At 36.2% G+C, this 16211-nt stretch overlaps 1 protein-coding gene across 4 annotated transcripts in view; it reads right to left on the bottom strand.

Annotated features, from left to right (window-relative positions):
* Window positions 1-16211, bottom strand: part of SCAMP1 (secretory carrier membrane protein 1) — a 149929-nt gene that overhangs the window by 51860 nt on the left and 81858 nt on the right. For all 4 annotated transcript variants that reach the window (XM_044925458.2, XM_044925457.2, XM_025296368.3 and 1 more), the window contains exons 6-7: window positions 12460-12619; window positions 2154-2255 (exon numbers count right to left, since the gene is read on the bottom strand). In XM_044925458.2, coding sequence (XP_044781393.1) covers window positions 2154-2255; window positions 12460-12619 — 262 coding nt within the window. The remainder of the gene's footprint in view (window positions 1-2153; window positions 2256-12459; window positions 12620-16211) is intronic.

A 16211-nucleotide genomic window follows, 5' to 3' on the forward strand; every position in this document is an offset into this window, starting at 1 on the left:
CATGGACTGTAGCCCACCAAGCTCTTCCATCCATGGGATTTTCCAGGCAAGAATACTGGAGTGGATTGCCATTCCCTCCTCCAGAGGATCTTCAAGAACCTTCAAATCTCAACCTTAAAAGTAAATCTTTAAAATTAAATAATTTCAATTAGAAAGTAGACAAAGACATGAAGAGACAGTTCACCAAGAGAATATAAAGATGGCAAACAAGCACAAAAAAAGATAAAACATAAGACATTAGAGAAATGAATATTAAAACCGCAGTGTGACATCACTACACAGCTATCAGAATGGCTCGGAAAAAAAAAAAAAAATGAGTGACAACACTGGAGTTGGTGAAGATGTGGAGCTGAAGCGCTCATATGTTGTTGGAACTGTAAAACGGTGCAGCTTTTCTGGTGAACACTGTCTGGAAAATAGTTTTTTAAAAACACCAAACACGGAACTCCCTGGAGGTCCAGTGGTTAGGACTCTGCACTCTCACTGGCTCAATCCCTTGTTAGGGAATAGCCCCTGTAGGGGGAGGGGGGTGGGGGGGAATCATTGTTAAATAAATAAATAAAAATTAAAAACATGCAGCTTCCATATGAACCAGCAACTTCACTCTTCTTCTTGGGTACTTATCACAGAGAAATGAAAATTTACGTTCACACAAAAACTTGTTCATGAATGTTTATAGCAGAATAGCCCCAAACTGGGAACAATCCAAGGTCCTTCAACTGGTGAATGGTTAAACAAACTGTGGTCTATCCACACCATATGCTGTTCAGCAATGAAAAGGGATAACTACTCATAGACACAACAACCTGGATGAATCTCCAGAGTATTATGCTTAGTGAAAAAAGCTAAAGGCTACATACTGTATGACTCCATTTATATAACATACTTGAGGGCACAAGCAGATCAGTGACTGCTAGGGTTAAGGAGGGACATGAGTGTGGCAATAAACAGCAGAATAAAGGATCTTTGGGTGATGAAAATATTGTCTGTCTTTACTGTATCAATGTCAAGATCTTGATTTTGATACTATACCATAGTTTTACAATATGTTACCACTGGGGAAAATAAAGGAATAAAGGATAACTTGGGGATCTCTCATTTCTTACTGAGTCTGTGACTCAACAATTATCTCAGAATAAACAGCTTAATTTTTTAGTCTGCAGAATTACATGAGATTATCTTATAACAGGTCACCTTGTACGCACCCTCACTAGTGGGTTCCTGTGCTATTTAGTCTTCTCACAAGCTTCTATGCTCAGTTTTAACACTTTTTCCTGTCTGTACTAAAAAGCAAAAGAAATTATTTTGGATTCATTATAAATAAAAAAGCACTGTTAACATAAACAGTGTATTTTTTTAATTAAACATTTAAAACATCTATCAAATGCTGAAGACTAAAATTTTTAAATGATAATGAATGCTACTTTTTCTGATTTAAAATACCCTAATAAATTACATGCATGTATATGTGCTCGTTAGATCTTCAAAGGTATCAAGAGTTGTGACTTTCAGTGTCTACTCTAATTCAGTATCACATACTACATTCAAGTCTTCAAATACACTCTAGTTACATGATCAGTTTAGTTCACATACACAGTGCAGCAAAGTTGCTTTGTATATGCTTTTGGCTTTACAAAAATTCAACTGTATGTAACAGTTAGAGAGAGGGATGATTTTATAAATATGTATTCTTCTATGCACCATTTCACTCAAAGAACGTTTGCTCCTGAGTATCTGAAGAGAGACATAAAATCTATTACCTTCTAACTGGGGTCTAAAGAGCCTCAGTTCCTGAGGGTGCCCCACTGAGTGAGCATTTTGCCATACTAAGAATGCCTCTATTGTTTAAAGATAGATCCTTACAAGCATGCAGTGACTCTACTTTTCAGACATGTGCATGTATGTTTGCAGTTATGTGTCTAGGAAAATACATGTTTACATACCTAAAATACCACTTTACACATAACAAGTACTCTTTTCTTAAATTCCTTCAAAGGTTAGTCCTTAGGAAATTTTTTAATTCCCTTTTTCAGTATTTGTTTACTTTTGCTGATCTGGTTTTTCTATGTCAAATATTTTTTAGGAATTCAAAAATTATATTAAGATATGAGAAGAAGAGATTATAACTAGAGTAATTAAAGTAAATGACTTACCAGTTACCCCAGTTATGAAATCCTGCAGCCTGGAGGACATGCACAGCAAACTGACAAATATAGACGAAGAAGAACACAAAGAATCTGAAGGAGCTGTCACTCCTGGTTTTAAAAAGAAAGGGGGAAAGGGGGAATGGAGAGAGAAAGAGAAAATGTCACCATTCTTCTCAGTACTTTTACATTCACATGTAGACTGACATACAAAATTAAAAAACATTTTTAAAAATATCAGTGGCAACTACCTGAACTGTCTACCCAAATGCTAGACAATGTTGTTATTATTATTCTCACAAATTTCCAATTGCACCAAAAAACATCTTGGCAAAAGAAAAATTACTTTGTTTTCCTTTTATTTTTTATTAAATAGCTTCACTGAATTATAATTAACATAATAAACTGCAAATATTTAAAATATACAATTCTGTAAGGTTTGACTGAAGTATATAACCATGAACCTTTTATAATCAAAATAGTGAACATAGTCCAAAATTTTGTGTACCTGGTTAATTCCTGCCTCCCCACCCACTGCTTTCTGTCACAATAGTTACATATTTTAAGGGTTTTATTTAATTGGATCATATAATATATATATTTTTCCTTGTCTGCCTGCTTTCATTCAGCACAGTTATTTTCCAATTCACTCATGATGTTGCCATGTAACAAAAGTCCATTCCTCTTCACTGCTGAGTAGTATTCCATCACATAGTATGCTACAGTTAACCTATTCATTCATCTGTTGATGGACAGTTAGGTTGTTTATGGTTTCTCCTTCTACAAATAAAGCTGCCATGGACATTAATGTATATGTCCACATATGAACATTTATTTTCCTCCTGGTAAGTAATTACCTAGAAGTGGAATGGCTAGAACCCACGTTAGAGATAAGTTTAGCTTTTTAAGAAACTGTAAAATTGTTTTCCAAAGGAGTTGTTCTACTTCATATTCTCAATGGCAGTATATGAGAATGCCAGTACCTCCACACCTCATTAAGACTTGACACAATCAATTCCTTAAATTTTAGCCATTCTAAGAGTTGTATAGCGGTAACTCAATTTAAATTTGCATTTCCCTAATAACTAATGTTGAGCACATCTTCATCCACATTTTTGTCATCCATATATCTCCTTTGGCAAACTATCAAAATATTTTTCCAAGGTTTTAATTTGCTTTTTCCCCTTACTGTTGAGTTTTGTGAGTTTGAATATACAGGTCTTTTTATCAGATAAATGCTTTGTAGAATTTTCTCCCAGATTGTGGCTTATCTTTTTATTCTCTTAAGAATGCCTTTTAAAGAACAAAGTTTTGTCTTTTTATGGACTCAAATTTATCAATTTGCCCTTTTATGAACCTTGATTTTATTGTTTTATCTAAGAAATCTGTGCCAAAGATACAAAGATTTTTTTTTGTTTTCTCAAGAAATTTTATATTTGTTGGTTTAACATTTAAGTTTATGTCCCCCTTTTTAGTTAAGTTTTAAGATATAGTATAAGGGATGGATTAAAGTTCTTTTATTCCACATATAAATGCAATTATTCCAGCATCATTTCTTAAAAAGACTATTCTTCCTGCACTACATTGTACCTTTCTTTAAAAAATCACTTATCTGTATTTGGGTGGGTTTATTTCTGGACACTCTGTCTCATTGCTCTATTTGTCAACCTTTATGTCAGTATCACACCTTTATGATTGCTTAAGTTTTCTAGTATGTCTTCAAATTAGGTATGTTAATCTATCAGCTTTGCTGTCTTTTTTCAAAGTTGTTTTGGCTATTCTAGGCTACTACGTTTCTATATATCTTTTAGAATCACCTGGCTCATTTCTATAAAACAACCGAAAAGGATTTTTATAGGGATTGCACTGTGTCTATAGATCCATTTGGAGAGAATTCACATCATATAATAATGCTGAGTCTTCCAATCCATTAACAAGGTATATCTCTCCATTTATATTTTCTACATAGATGATTATGTAATCCATGAATAAAGTCAATTTTACTCCTTCCTTTCTAATGTGAGGCTTCTTACTTGGTTTTCTGACCTGTTTATACTGGTGAGAACCTCTACTACAAAGTTTAAAATAAGTGGTGAGAATAAACATCTTTATCTTCTTCTTGATCTTAAACAGAAAGCTTTTAGCCCTTCACCATTAAGTATGATGTTAAATGTTACAGGTTTTCATAGATGCCCTTTATCAAGTTGAGAAAGTTACCTTTTATTCCAACTTTGAGTGTTTTTATCATGAAAGTGAAGGTTTTGGGATTTTGTCAAATGTTTCTTTTGCATCAATTAAGATGATCATATGATGAATTATGATAACTAATTTTCTAATCTTAAACCGATCTTAAATTCCTAGAATAAGCTACACTCACTTGATCGTAACACAATATCTTTAAACATACACAACATCTTTAAACACAGAATTTGATTCTTTGGCAAGATTTTCAACTGTCCAAAGTCTACTCCATTTCTGCTCATCCCAGTGACTATTCCAACCCCAAAACACATTTTTGGAAGTCTTCATTAGGGAAGATTTGTCCCTTCTACTTCATTTATTTAACAATCATTTATTTATATTAATATGAGCATGGCTCATACATTTATATGTTCTTTTTTCTTATTAATGTTTTTGCTTTGTTACCTGTGTACCAAGAAACCAGAGTATCAGAGTGGTTAAAATGATATATGTAACATGTACTCTGAAGAGAGTTTCATAAATAGAATAATGTCTAAAGGCATCACAACAGCTATTTCAGTTACCTAACAGGGATCTTTCTAGTTAGTTCCAAACTCACAGATAAATTCTAGAAGCTGAATCTACCTAATAAAACCTCTAAGAAATTTTTTACAAGGTAAAGAATATGTTTTAAAAAGTAAGCCTCTTTAATAGGTGGTGCTGGGAAAACTGAAAAAGCTACATGTGAAAGAATGAAACGAGAGCATCTCCTAACATCATATACAAAAATAAACTCAAAATGGATTAAAGACTTAAATGTAAGGCCAGAAACTATAAAGCTCTCTTAGAGGAAAATAAAGGAAGTATACTCTTCGACATGCATCACAACAACATCCTCTTTGAAATAAAAATAAACAAATGGGACTTAATTAAGCTTAAATGTTTCACAGCAAAGCAAACTATAAACAAGTTAAAAGACAACCCTCAAGTGGAAGAAAATAATAGCAAACAAAACAACTGACAAAGGATTAATCTCCAGAATATATAAGCAGCTCATACAGATCACATCAGGAAAACAAACAGCCCAACCAAAAAATGGGCAGAAGACCTAAACAGACATTTCTCCAAAGAAGACACACAGATGGCTAATAAGCACACAGAAGATGCTCAACATCGTCCAGTGTTAGAGAAATGCAAATCAAAACTACACTGAAGAATACCTCACACCAGTCAGAATGGCCATCATCAAAAAATCTACAAACAATAAACGCTGGAGAGGGTGCAGAGAAAAGGGAACCCTCTCGCACCACTGGTGGGAATGAAAATTGATACAGCCACTATGGAAGACGGTATGGAGATTTCTTAAAAAAATAGGAATAAAACTACCATATGATGCAACAATCCTACTACTGGGCATATACCCTGAGGAAACCATTAACTGAAAAAGACATTTGTATCCCAATGTAAAATGCAGCACTATTTACAACAGCAAAGACACAGAAGCAACCTGATGTCCACTGACAAATGAATGGATAAAGAAGCTGCGGTATATTTATACAATGGAATATTACTCAGCCATAAAAGGAATGCATTTGAGTCGGTTCTAATGAGGTGGATGAACCTGGTGCCTATCATACAGAGTGAAGTCAGAAAAACAGGTATCATTTTTTAATGCATATATATATGAAATCCAGAAAGATGGCACTGATGAACCTATTTGCAGGCCAGCAATGAGACACAGACATAGAGAAAAGACTTATGGACACAGGAGGGGGAAGGAGAGGGTGGGACGAATGGAGAGAGTAACACAGAAACATATGCACTACCATATAGAAAGTAGATAGCCAGTGAGAATTGGCTGTTATGACGCAGGAGCTCAAACCTGGAACTCTGTTGACAACTTGAGGGTGGGGCAGGGGGAGTAGGGAAGGAGGTTCAAGAGGGAGGGGACATATGTATACCTGTGGCTGATTCATGTTGATGTATGGCAGAAACCAACACAATACTGTAAAGCAATTATCCTTCGATTAAAAATAAATTTTAAAAAATACAAAAATTAAGCTGTCCTAATAAAAGGAAAGTATTTCTAAAATATTTCTCTCAAATAGCGATGAAGGAATGTAAAGATTGGTTCACTTTCCTCCTTTATATGTAAGCTGTTGTTGTTGCTGTTTAGTCACTAAAGCCTGTCCAACTCTCTTTGCGACCCCATGAACTGTAGCCACCAGGCTTCTCTGTTCATGGGATTTCCCAAGCAAGAATAGTAGGGTGGGTTGCATTTCCTCCTCCAGGGGATACTATCAACCAAGGGATCAAATTGCCAACATCTGCTGGATCATCGAAAAAGCAAGAGAAGTCCAGAAAAACATATATTTCTGCTTTATTGACTATGCCAAAGCCTTTGCGTGGATCACAATAAACTGTGGAAAATTCTGAAAGAGATGGGGATACCAGACCACCTGACCTGCCTCTTGAGAAACCTATATACAGGTCAGGAAGCAACAGTTAGAACTGGACATGGAACAACAGACTGGTTCCAAACAGGAAAAGGAGTACGTCAAGGCCGTATATTGTCACCCTGCTTATTTAACTTATATGCAGAGTACATCATGAGAAACGCTGGACTGGAAGAAGCACAAGCTGGAATCAAGATTGCCAGGAGAAATATCAATAACCTCAGATATGCAGATGACACCACCCTTATGGCAAAAAGTGAAGAGGAACTGAAAAGCCTCTTGATAAAGGTGAAAGAGGAGAGTGAAAAAGTTGGCTTAAAACTCAATATTCAGAAAACAAAGATCATGGCATCTGGTCCCATCACTTCATGGGAAATAGATGGGGAAACAGTGGAAACAGTGTCAGACTTTATTTTTGGGGGCTCCAAAATCACTGCAGATGGTGACTACAGCCATGAAATTAAAAGACGCTTGCTCCTTGGAAGAAAAGTTATGACCAACCTAGATAGTATATTCAAAAGCAGAGACATTTCTTTGCCAACAAAGGTCCATCTAGTCAAGGCTATGGTTTTTCCAGTAGTCATGTATGGATGTGAGAGTTGGACTGTGAAGAAAGCCGAGTGCCGAAGAATTGATGCTTTTGAACTGTGGTGTTGGAGAAGACTCTTGAGAGTCCCTTGGACTGCAAGGAGATCCAACCAGTCCATTCTGAAGGAGATCAGCCCTGGGATTTCTTTGGAAGGAATGATGCTATAGCTGAAACTCCAGTACTTTGGCCACTTCATGCAAAGAGTTGACTCATTGGAAAAGACCCTGATGCTGGGAGGGATTGGGTGTAGGAGGAGAAGGGGACGACAGAGGATGAGATGGCTGGATGGCATCACTGACTCGGTGGACATGAGTCTGAGTGAACTCCGGGAGTTGGTGATGGACAGGGAGGCCTGGAGTGCTGCAATTCATGGGGTCGCAAAGAGTCGGACCCGACTGAGCAACTGAACTGAACTGAACTGAACTGAACTGAAACTCACTTGGAAGACTATTTAAACAACATGAAAATGGACTAGGGCTTTGAATATGTTTTTATAGTTAAAATCAAATATCAAGTATCTTTCTATAGAAAAAATTAAATTGACTTCCTGGCTCATATGCTAATATAACATTTTTCAAGATGCTAAAATGATTTTCTATTTCAATTATATTTAATCTCTAATTTCAATTAGCAAAATATTCTAACGTAAAAGGTATGAAATCGCCACAGATATTATGTTATAAAGGAATAGGACCAAAAAAATACTGTCTACTTCCCAGAGGTAGCTTGCTTTTAAAAAGTATACCTGGAAGAAGCTTAGAAGTAGTATATCATCCTAACTACAAGTAAAAAGCTAGAAAAACTGAAAAATCAACAACTCTTCTTAAATCTGAAAGAGAAGAGAAGCCAGAGGGCAAACTGCAAGCCCAAACTGGACAGACAGACAGATGGATACAGAAAATCAAGTTATTGGAGCAGAAACCTCTGCAGCAACCATTGCAGGGGAGGAATACCTGAACTGTAACTGTCAAAATGCTGTTGGCCCGGAGTGGACAACTCGGAGTTAAGACTCCAGGGAGACCTAGTCATTCAGGGAATCCACACATTTGTGAGTTTTACCAACAACAGCTCACCCTGGCTCTGAGTGATTTCTTTAGAGAAAAATCCCTTCGTGCTTCTGGAAGGAGGTGGCAGAAAGGAATCATTTGGGAACACTCTAGAGCAGCGGTCCCCAGACTTTTTGGCACCAGGGACCAGTTTTGTGGAAGACAAGTTTTCCAGGGACTGCAGGGCAGGGAGGTGGGGCGGTGCATTACATTTATTGTGCATTTTATCTCTATTATTACATCAGCTCCACCTCAGATCATCAGGCATTAGATCCCAGAGGTTGGGGAGCCCTGCCTACAGCACTCTGTTCTTAACAAGGTATGCCCTCAGGAGAAACCAGAGCCCAACTCGCTCTGGAAGTAAGTTTTATTGCAGCCTGACCTATTAATGTAGTGGTAGTGTTAGTGGCTCAGTCGTGTTTGACTCGTTGTGACCCCACCGACTGTAGCCCGCCAGGCTCTTCTGTCCATGAGAGTCTCCAGGCAACAATACTGGAGTGGGTGGCCATGCCCTTCTCCAGAGGATCTTCCCGACCCAGAGATTGAACCTGGGTCTCCTGCATTGCAGATAGATTCTTTACCATTTGAGCTACAGGGAAAATTTTTAGAGATCCTATATGGGGAAACCGAAAATACCCAATTTCAGCCCACTCTATGACACCCTGTCCCACCTGAGGAGAGGGAAGGACTGAGAAGCACTGGTGCAGTTCACAGTCCAGAGGCACTGGCTAACTATTAAATAAGAGACTGAGACCTACTCATAGGCCCACAGAATGCTTCCCCTCCCCCATACCTTACCATCACATTACTAAAGGCCTATTTACAGCAGTTCCTTTTACATTATGTCCAGCAATCAAGTAAAAATCACAAGACATAACAAAAATGCAAAAAAATACATAGCTTGAAAATACAGAGCAAGCATCAGAATCACAGTCAGATAAGATAAGGATGTTGGAATTACCATCAGGAATGTAATATGCTATGGGTTCTAATGGATAAACTAGACAGTATACAAGAACAGATTAGCAATGTAAACAGAGATGGAAACTCTAAGAACCAAACAAACTAATTTTAGTTTTATGGTTCCAAATATGAGAGAAAAGGCTAGTGTGTGTATCTCCACCAAGAGCAACTAGAATAGTAGGATAAAATGGAAAAAAAAATCTGCTAAAATCCACTGAAGAGCTGCTGAAGCATCCAGGAATAGAGTCCATGGTTCTGGAGTGGAAGAGAACTACAGAAATGTAAGCTGACATTCTACAGCTTCAATTCATTTTTGCTGAATACAAGACAATAAGCTGAAAATTCAGATTCTGCCTGCACAGAACGCGGCTGTGAGGGAAAAGACAAACCAACAACTGAAGCTTTTAGCAGATTCACATGTTGAGTAATGAGAAGTGAGAGGCATAATACTGGCCCAAACATGCAGCCAACTTTTCTCTCAAGGCATGCACCAAACACAGACGCTAAAAAGACAGAAGACCTTCTGAAAGCAGAATAGGCTTTCTGCAGTGTTCCCTAATGGGAAAAGAATTAGAACGGTAATTCTCAAATTTTTGGCCTCAGCACTTCTTTATTATTGAGCATCACAAGGAACTTTTGATTATGTGGGTTGTAGCTCTTGCTTTACCAAATGAGGAACTAAAATTGAGAAATAGTTAAAGCATTTAACTAATTTTTAGATAAATTTCTTACAATAAAATAACACTTTCATGAAAACTGGAGGAGTGGGAGAAGCAAAAAGAGTAGCATTACTTTATATTTTTTGCAAACCTCTTTAATGTCAGGTTTAACAGACTATAGCTCAGCTCAGCCCCTAACTTATCCTCTAGCTGACAAGCAGGGCAAAGGTGAACTTCTTTTGAAACAACTGGCCAACATCAGAAGCCTCCACAATTATTTATTCACCACAACCAGATTCAGTCAAGTCATGTTAAGTATACCAACAGCTGCACCATATGATTAAAAACAAAGAGAAAAATATGAACAATACAAAACAGGTTCACAGAGCATTCTAGATACTGAAGTGTGCACATACAGACATTAACAAAATTTCATAAGAGAATGAAATCTTTAAAAAATTTCTAGTACACATGGCAAAAGGGAAAGAAACTACTGAAACTAAGAATACATGAGTTTATACTTGGATAAATTCCTAGAAACATACAACCTGCCAAGTCTGAACCATAAGGAAATAGAAAATCTGAACAGACCGTTTACTAGTAAGGAGAGTGAATTAGTAATCAAAAACTTCCCCAAAACAAAAGTCCAGGACCTCATGGCCTCATTGGTGAAATCACCAAACATTTAATGAAGAATTAATAACAATGATTCTCAAACTCTTCCAAAACACAGAAGAGGAGGGAACACTTCCAAACTCATTTTATGAGGCCAGCATTACCCTGATACCAACGCCAGATAAGTGCACTACAAAAAAAGAAAATTACCAGCCACTATTCCTAATGAACATAGAGGCAAAAACCAAATTCAACAACACATGAAAAGGATAACAAGGAAAAGAGCAGCAGGAACTCTTCTCCTATTCATGCAAGGACCCTTTTATTCCTCTCCAACCTACATCTTATAGGGGTGCCTCTCTCATTTCTTGACAACCAACCTGTTATTTTCCATTAGATCCAAAGATTCCTTCCTTCCCCCCATATATTTTTTTCCCTTCATTCCATTTCTAACCAATTTAGTTTTCTGTTGCATGACACTTTTTTCTCCAAATTCCCTAATATTCCCCATTTCCTTCCTTTTCATTTTCAGTTTCCATGTTTTCATTTCTAATTCCATTTGGCAAGTGTTTGGGGGACTGGGAGGGGTAAAGGTGGCGGGGGGCGGTGATACACATTCTGGATAATCAAATATATTTTTTGTTGAAAAGGAAAATAAGAAGTTAAACAACTGAATGTGGCCCTCTAATTTCTCTAATACATTATCTGTACAATACACACCTATTTCATAGTAATGTTGCTCCATGTGCATGAGAGCTGAAAAAGGTTTGTCATTCATAAACGAGTTTACTCAAATAAAAGTAAGCTGATCAACAACTGAATGCATGGACTCATCTAAGGCTAGCATCTAAATCAGCATTTCCCAATGTTTATTTTCTAAAGCAATAAAAGATACTCCACATACAGACACATATGATGGTTTCACGGTTACACCACGAAGCACACCAATCTCTTAAAGAAACCTAAGAAATTCTGAAATGAAGAAACGTATTTAGTTTTATTATCCCACTTAACTTCCCAAACTTAAGCTAATGAGCATTTTTTCTACAACACCTAGTAATATCCCACAGAACACGCATTTAGGAAATGTTTATCCTAACCATTCATTAAAATATATCATGCAAAATAGTATACTTAATCTTACAGTCTGCTGCTGCTGCTGCTAAGTCACCTCAGTCATGTCCGACTCTGTGTGACCCCATAGACGGCAGCGGGCTCCCCCGTTCCTGGGATTCTCCAGGCAAGAACACTGGAGTGGATTGCCATTTCCTTCTCCAACAGTCTAAATGGTTTTAAAATGTCAATGTCTTTTGAAAAACCAAAAGTGAATTTACACAGAAAATAATTACCAAGTTGCTAGGTGAAATGACTCACTTTAAATATTGCATGTATATTTACCTTAGCTAGGTTACCCAGATCCATTTAAAAAATTAGGATTAATCACCACTTTTGACTCTTTTTTTGAAGGCAAAAATAGGAGTAAAATATTCTTATGGAAAAGAATCTTTTACAAATATTAAGACTTAAGTTTGTTCTCATTTCCCCTCATTCATTTTCATGTTTGGTCTTTTTTCTCAAGTGGGAGAAAAGAATAGGATATCGTTAGTTACAAGGTCGAATGAATATACAGCAAGTTAGAGATGGACTTAATACACAGAGATGTTATATATGGACTTTTCTGAAGGTATACTGTACAATAATAAGAAGCTTAAAACATGAACATATGTCACTTTTACCTTTAAGGTGCACTACAAATTATTTACTTCACAAGTTTAAAGAGCACATTTTAAAGTACACACATTTTACCTGAAAGCTCCGTAAAGTGGTCTGTACCAACAGACAAATGAACAAGGAGTAAAAAGTAAGAACCACAGGATACTCAATCCAAAATCAACCCCTCTTGGAGGATCAACACAAAACCAAGCCAAGCATCCGAAGATATTTAGAAATAGTGTTACAGCATGGACTGTGGAATTAAAAAACAAAACAGAAAAGAAATGTTTATGTTCAATGTATGTATTCATTTAACAGAAATTATAATTGAAAAAATACTTCCTAAAAGCACATATAGTCTACCCCATTTCCATTTAGTATTTTTCGAAACACTGCTGTTTTTTACACGTTTGATTTGAAAACAGAGTATTCACAGGAAAAGGAGTTCTAATACATGCACTGTTTGGCAAAATTTCTTTTGGCCCTTTCCTAATGGGCAATTACACAGCTAAACCAGAGAAGCACAACCTTAAGGGCTTCTTCCCTAAGAAGGAAACATGTGATGTGTCTCTTGATCCAAAGCCCAAGCAGGATCGTAGTGGCTGCCAGGAAAAGAACCAGGACTTGAGAAGAAAAAGATTCTACACTTAGAACTATAATTTTTATAGCATAGGGCTACAGGCTCCTCCCAGCATGAATTACGCAAGAGAATACTAGAGAAGTGCCCTGTGCAATCTCATTGTAACATTTTTAAGCAATAAAAGTAATTAGAATGACTGGACTGAAACTAATACAGTAGAAACTTCCAATGACTATACAGTCAATTTATAAGGCTTATTAACTCATTTTCATAAAGTTGCCCATTTTTAAAAGTCCTGGCATTAAAAACAGTGTTTTGGTAGGGGATTACATTTATTTTAAAAAAGTAAAGTTTACCATGAGGCACTTTACCTACTTTGGCAGATCTTTCTTTTTGTTAATACAAATAGATCTTGGCAAACTCTTCCTATGATCTTAATAATTACTTTGCCTGATGGACCAAAACCCAAAAATCTGAGTAACATCTAAGAATATCTAACATCTAACATCTATAACTAGTAACTTTTTTTTAAGGATTTTTAAAAAAATTTATTCACAGGCTGAATTTGTTATAAGAAATAAATCATTTCAAAAGTTAAAGTACTGTTTAATGTAAATTATAGGTACAGTAAAAATATGTTAACAAACTACTACCTTAATTAAAAACAACAAATGGAAAACCTAGTGAGTATAAATTTCAAAAATACATTTTCAACATACATTAAAAAAACTTTAAAATTTCTTTAAATTATTAATCAAAAAATTGATAGTTAATGAAGTAAGATATAAACACATTCCAGGGTGCCTCTAAATTTGCCTTTATCTAACAACCAGATAAATACACAAATGCTAGGGAAGGAGAGCGAGCCCCAGAGGAAGAATGAAAATACGTGGGTTCGAGTGACATATACTGAGCTAAGCAGCCTCAGTGCATATCAGGTTTTCAACTCAAGAAGGGCACAAGCCCTTCCAGCTTTAAAATTCCATCCCATTCTACCACACAGGAAAGACTCTTAGTTATTCCCATTAGGATTCCTAAGTCATGAAAGCTAGCTTATAATAAATTTACTCAAAATCCTTGGCCTCAAAATAAAAGTAGTTCTGTTAGGGGCTTAAAAACAGAATTTGAGATATTGTGTGATATTATTCTGTAATATTAAATGGAATCCAACTGCCTAAAACCATTATAAATGTTCAGAACATTAAGTCAAATTTCAGCCTCTAAAGAAGTAACTTTTTAAGGTTTATCCCCTAATCTGTTTAAGAAAAAAAGACAGAATATACCTGCATGTGTATTTTAAAGCTCACAAAAATTCTTTTAAGAATAGATTAAAATATCAATTAAATTTTGTGTAATTTATTAAAATTTTTTCTATATGCTTTCATAGTAACCAGCAACTATGATCAGTAAGTCATTCATTTGTATCCAAATGAAGAGTAAAATATATAGGTCTACTTACTAAACAATCAGTCCTCTTACACAGAGACCAAAGAAACACACAGAAGGTCTAGGTAAAGTGAAGTGCGCGATCCTATGTTGTTAATTTCAATCCAACTTCAGTCCACTTGATGGATTCCAATTGTGGGTAAAATACTTAAGAAAATTTTAGGCCATTTTGTTTATATGATTCCCAAGTTGAATGATCCTCCTTCTTATAAAATTTCAATTTGCTTTATTAAGCACTCAAATCTGGTATTAGTAGACCTAAATTTGCAACCATCATTGGAATATTCTTCTTGCTAAGTCCTGCATTACAATATAGATACCTAAAATAAACAATTTTAGGACAGTATATTATCTTTTTCAATAAATGGTCTTTAACGTAGCTGATGTTTTTAAATTTTCTTTTCTTCTTTAAATTCAAGAGTATTGTCAAAAAGAGGTTGAGATTCATTTCATATTGGTATTTCTAATTGCTTCAGTTCCCTTATAGAGATTACTTGCCTCAAGAAAAGTACCATTGAAAGCATATCTTCATCATATTTGAGTTTAAAATGTAAATTACTTCTTTATTTTGGTACCTTGTAGGTGGCATAACATGGAAATCTAAACTCTGGGATCTAGAATCAAGCCATCCAACTCCAACTTTACTTGCTGAGTAATCTTGGGCAAGTTAGCTCAGATTCTCTAAGCTTTAGTTTCTCGAACTATAAAACTAGATAATATAGTACCTGCTTCATAGTGTGGTTAAGATTTAATAATGTAATATATACACAGTGATTAGCTCTGTACTTCGCACAAAGTAAATCCTGGATAAGTGTTATCTCTTGTTAGAATTATTATTACACTGTGATAATATTCTCCGGGCCAGAATACTGGAGTGGGTAGCCTTTCCCTTCTCCAGGGGATCTTCCCAACCCAAGGATCAAACTCACATCTCCTGCATTGCAAGGTGGATTCTTTATCAGCTGAGCCTCAAAGGAAGCCCAAGAATAATGGAGTGGGTAGCCTATCCCTTCTCCAGCGGATCTTCCCAACCCATGAATTAAACCAGGATCTCCTGCATTGCAGGCAGATTCTTTACCAACTAAGCTATCAGGGAAGCCCATTATAGTGTGAAAGCATTAGTCAACTCCAGAATCAGTAACAAGATGATACTTCTTGAAAATAACTTACTAAAATAGCCTATATCTTATGAAATTGAGAGACATTACTAAGTTAGCACTAGATCGTACTTTGTTGCAGATAATGTTTTTTCAAATCAGAACCTTAACTGGATGGAATCTTAAGCTCTCTTTGAATACAGATCTGCCAACTGAACAGGGTTGGGAAAAACCATAGCCAACTATGTTATTCGTAAGAACCTCAGAAAGTTATATGTAACTAGGACAAAACAGACCTATTTTGAAACAATCAGCATTTGTAAAGCAGTTAACTATTCAGTTAAAATTCATCATCTTCCCCATTCAATCTATATTTACCGAATTCCCTATAGAATTTTCTTCCAACACCCATCTCCCCTATCTAAAATATATTTTTTCACTAATAAGTCAAAAAACTTATACTTAAAATGCTAGGCTAATTTCTGCCAATTAAGAAAAGAATTATCTTGTGCTGTGCTTAGTCACTCAGTCATGTCTGACTCTTTGCGACCCCATGCACTGTAGCCCGCCAGGCTCCTCTGTCCATGGGGATTCTCCAGGCAAGAATACTGGAGTGGGTTGCCATGCCCTCCTCTAGGAGATCTTCCCAACCCAGGGATCAAGCCCAGGTCTCCCACATTGCAAATGGATTCTTTACCGTCTGAGCCACCAGGGAAGCCCAA

This window comes from Bubalus bubalis, chromosome 11, assembly GCF_019923935.1.
Source record: "Bubalus bubalis isolate 160015118507 breed Murrah chromosome 11, NDDB_SH_1, whole genome shotgun sequence".
NCBI classification, from domain to species: Eukaryota; Metazoa; Chordata; class Mammalia; order Artiodactyla; family Bovidae; genus Bubalus; species Bubalus bubalis.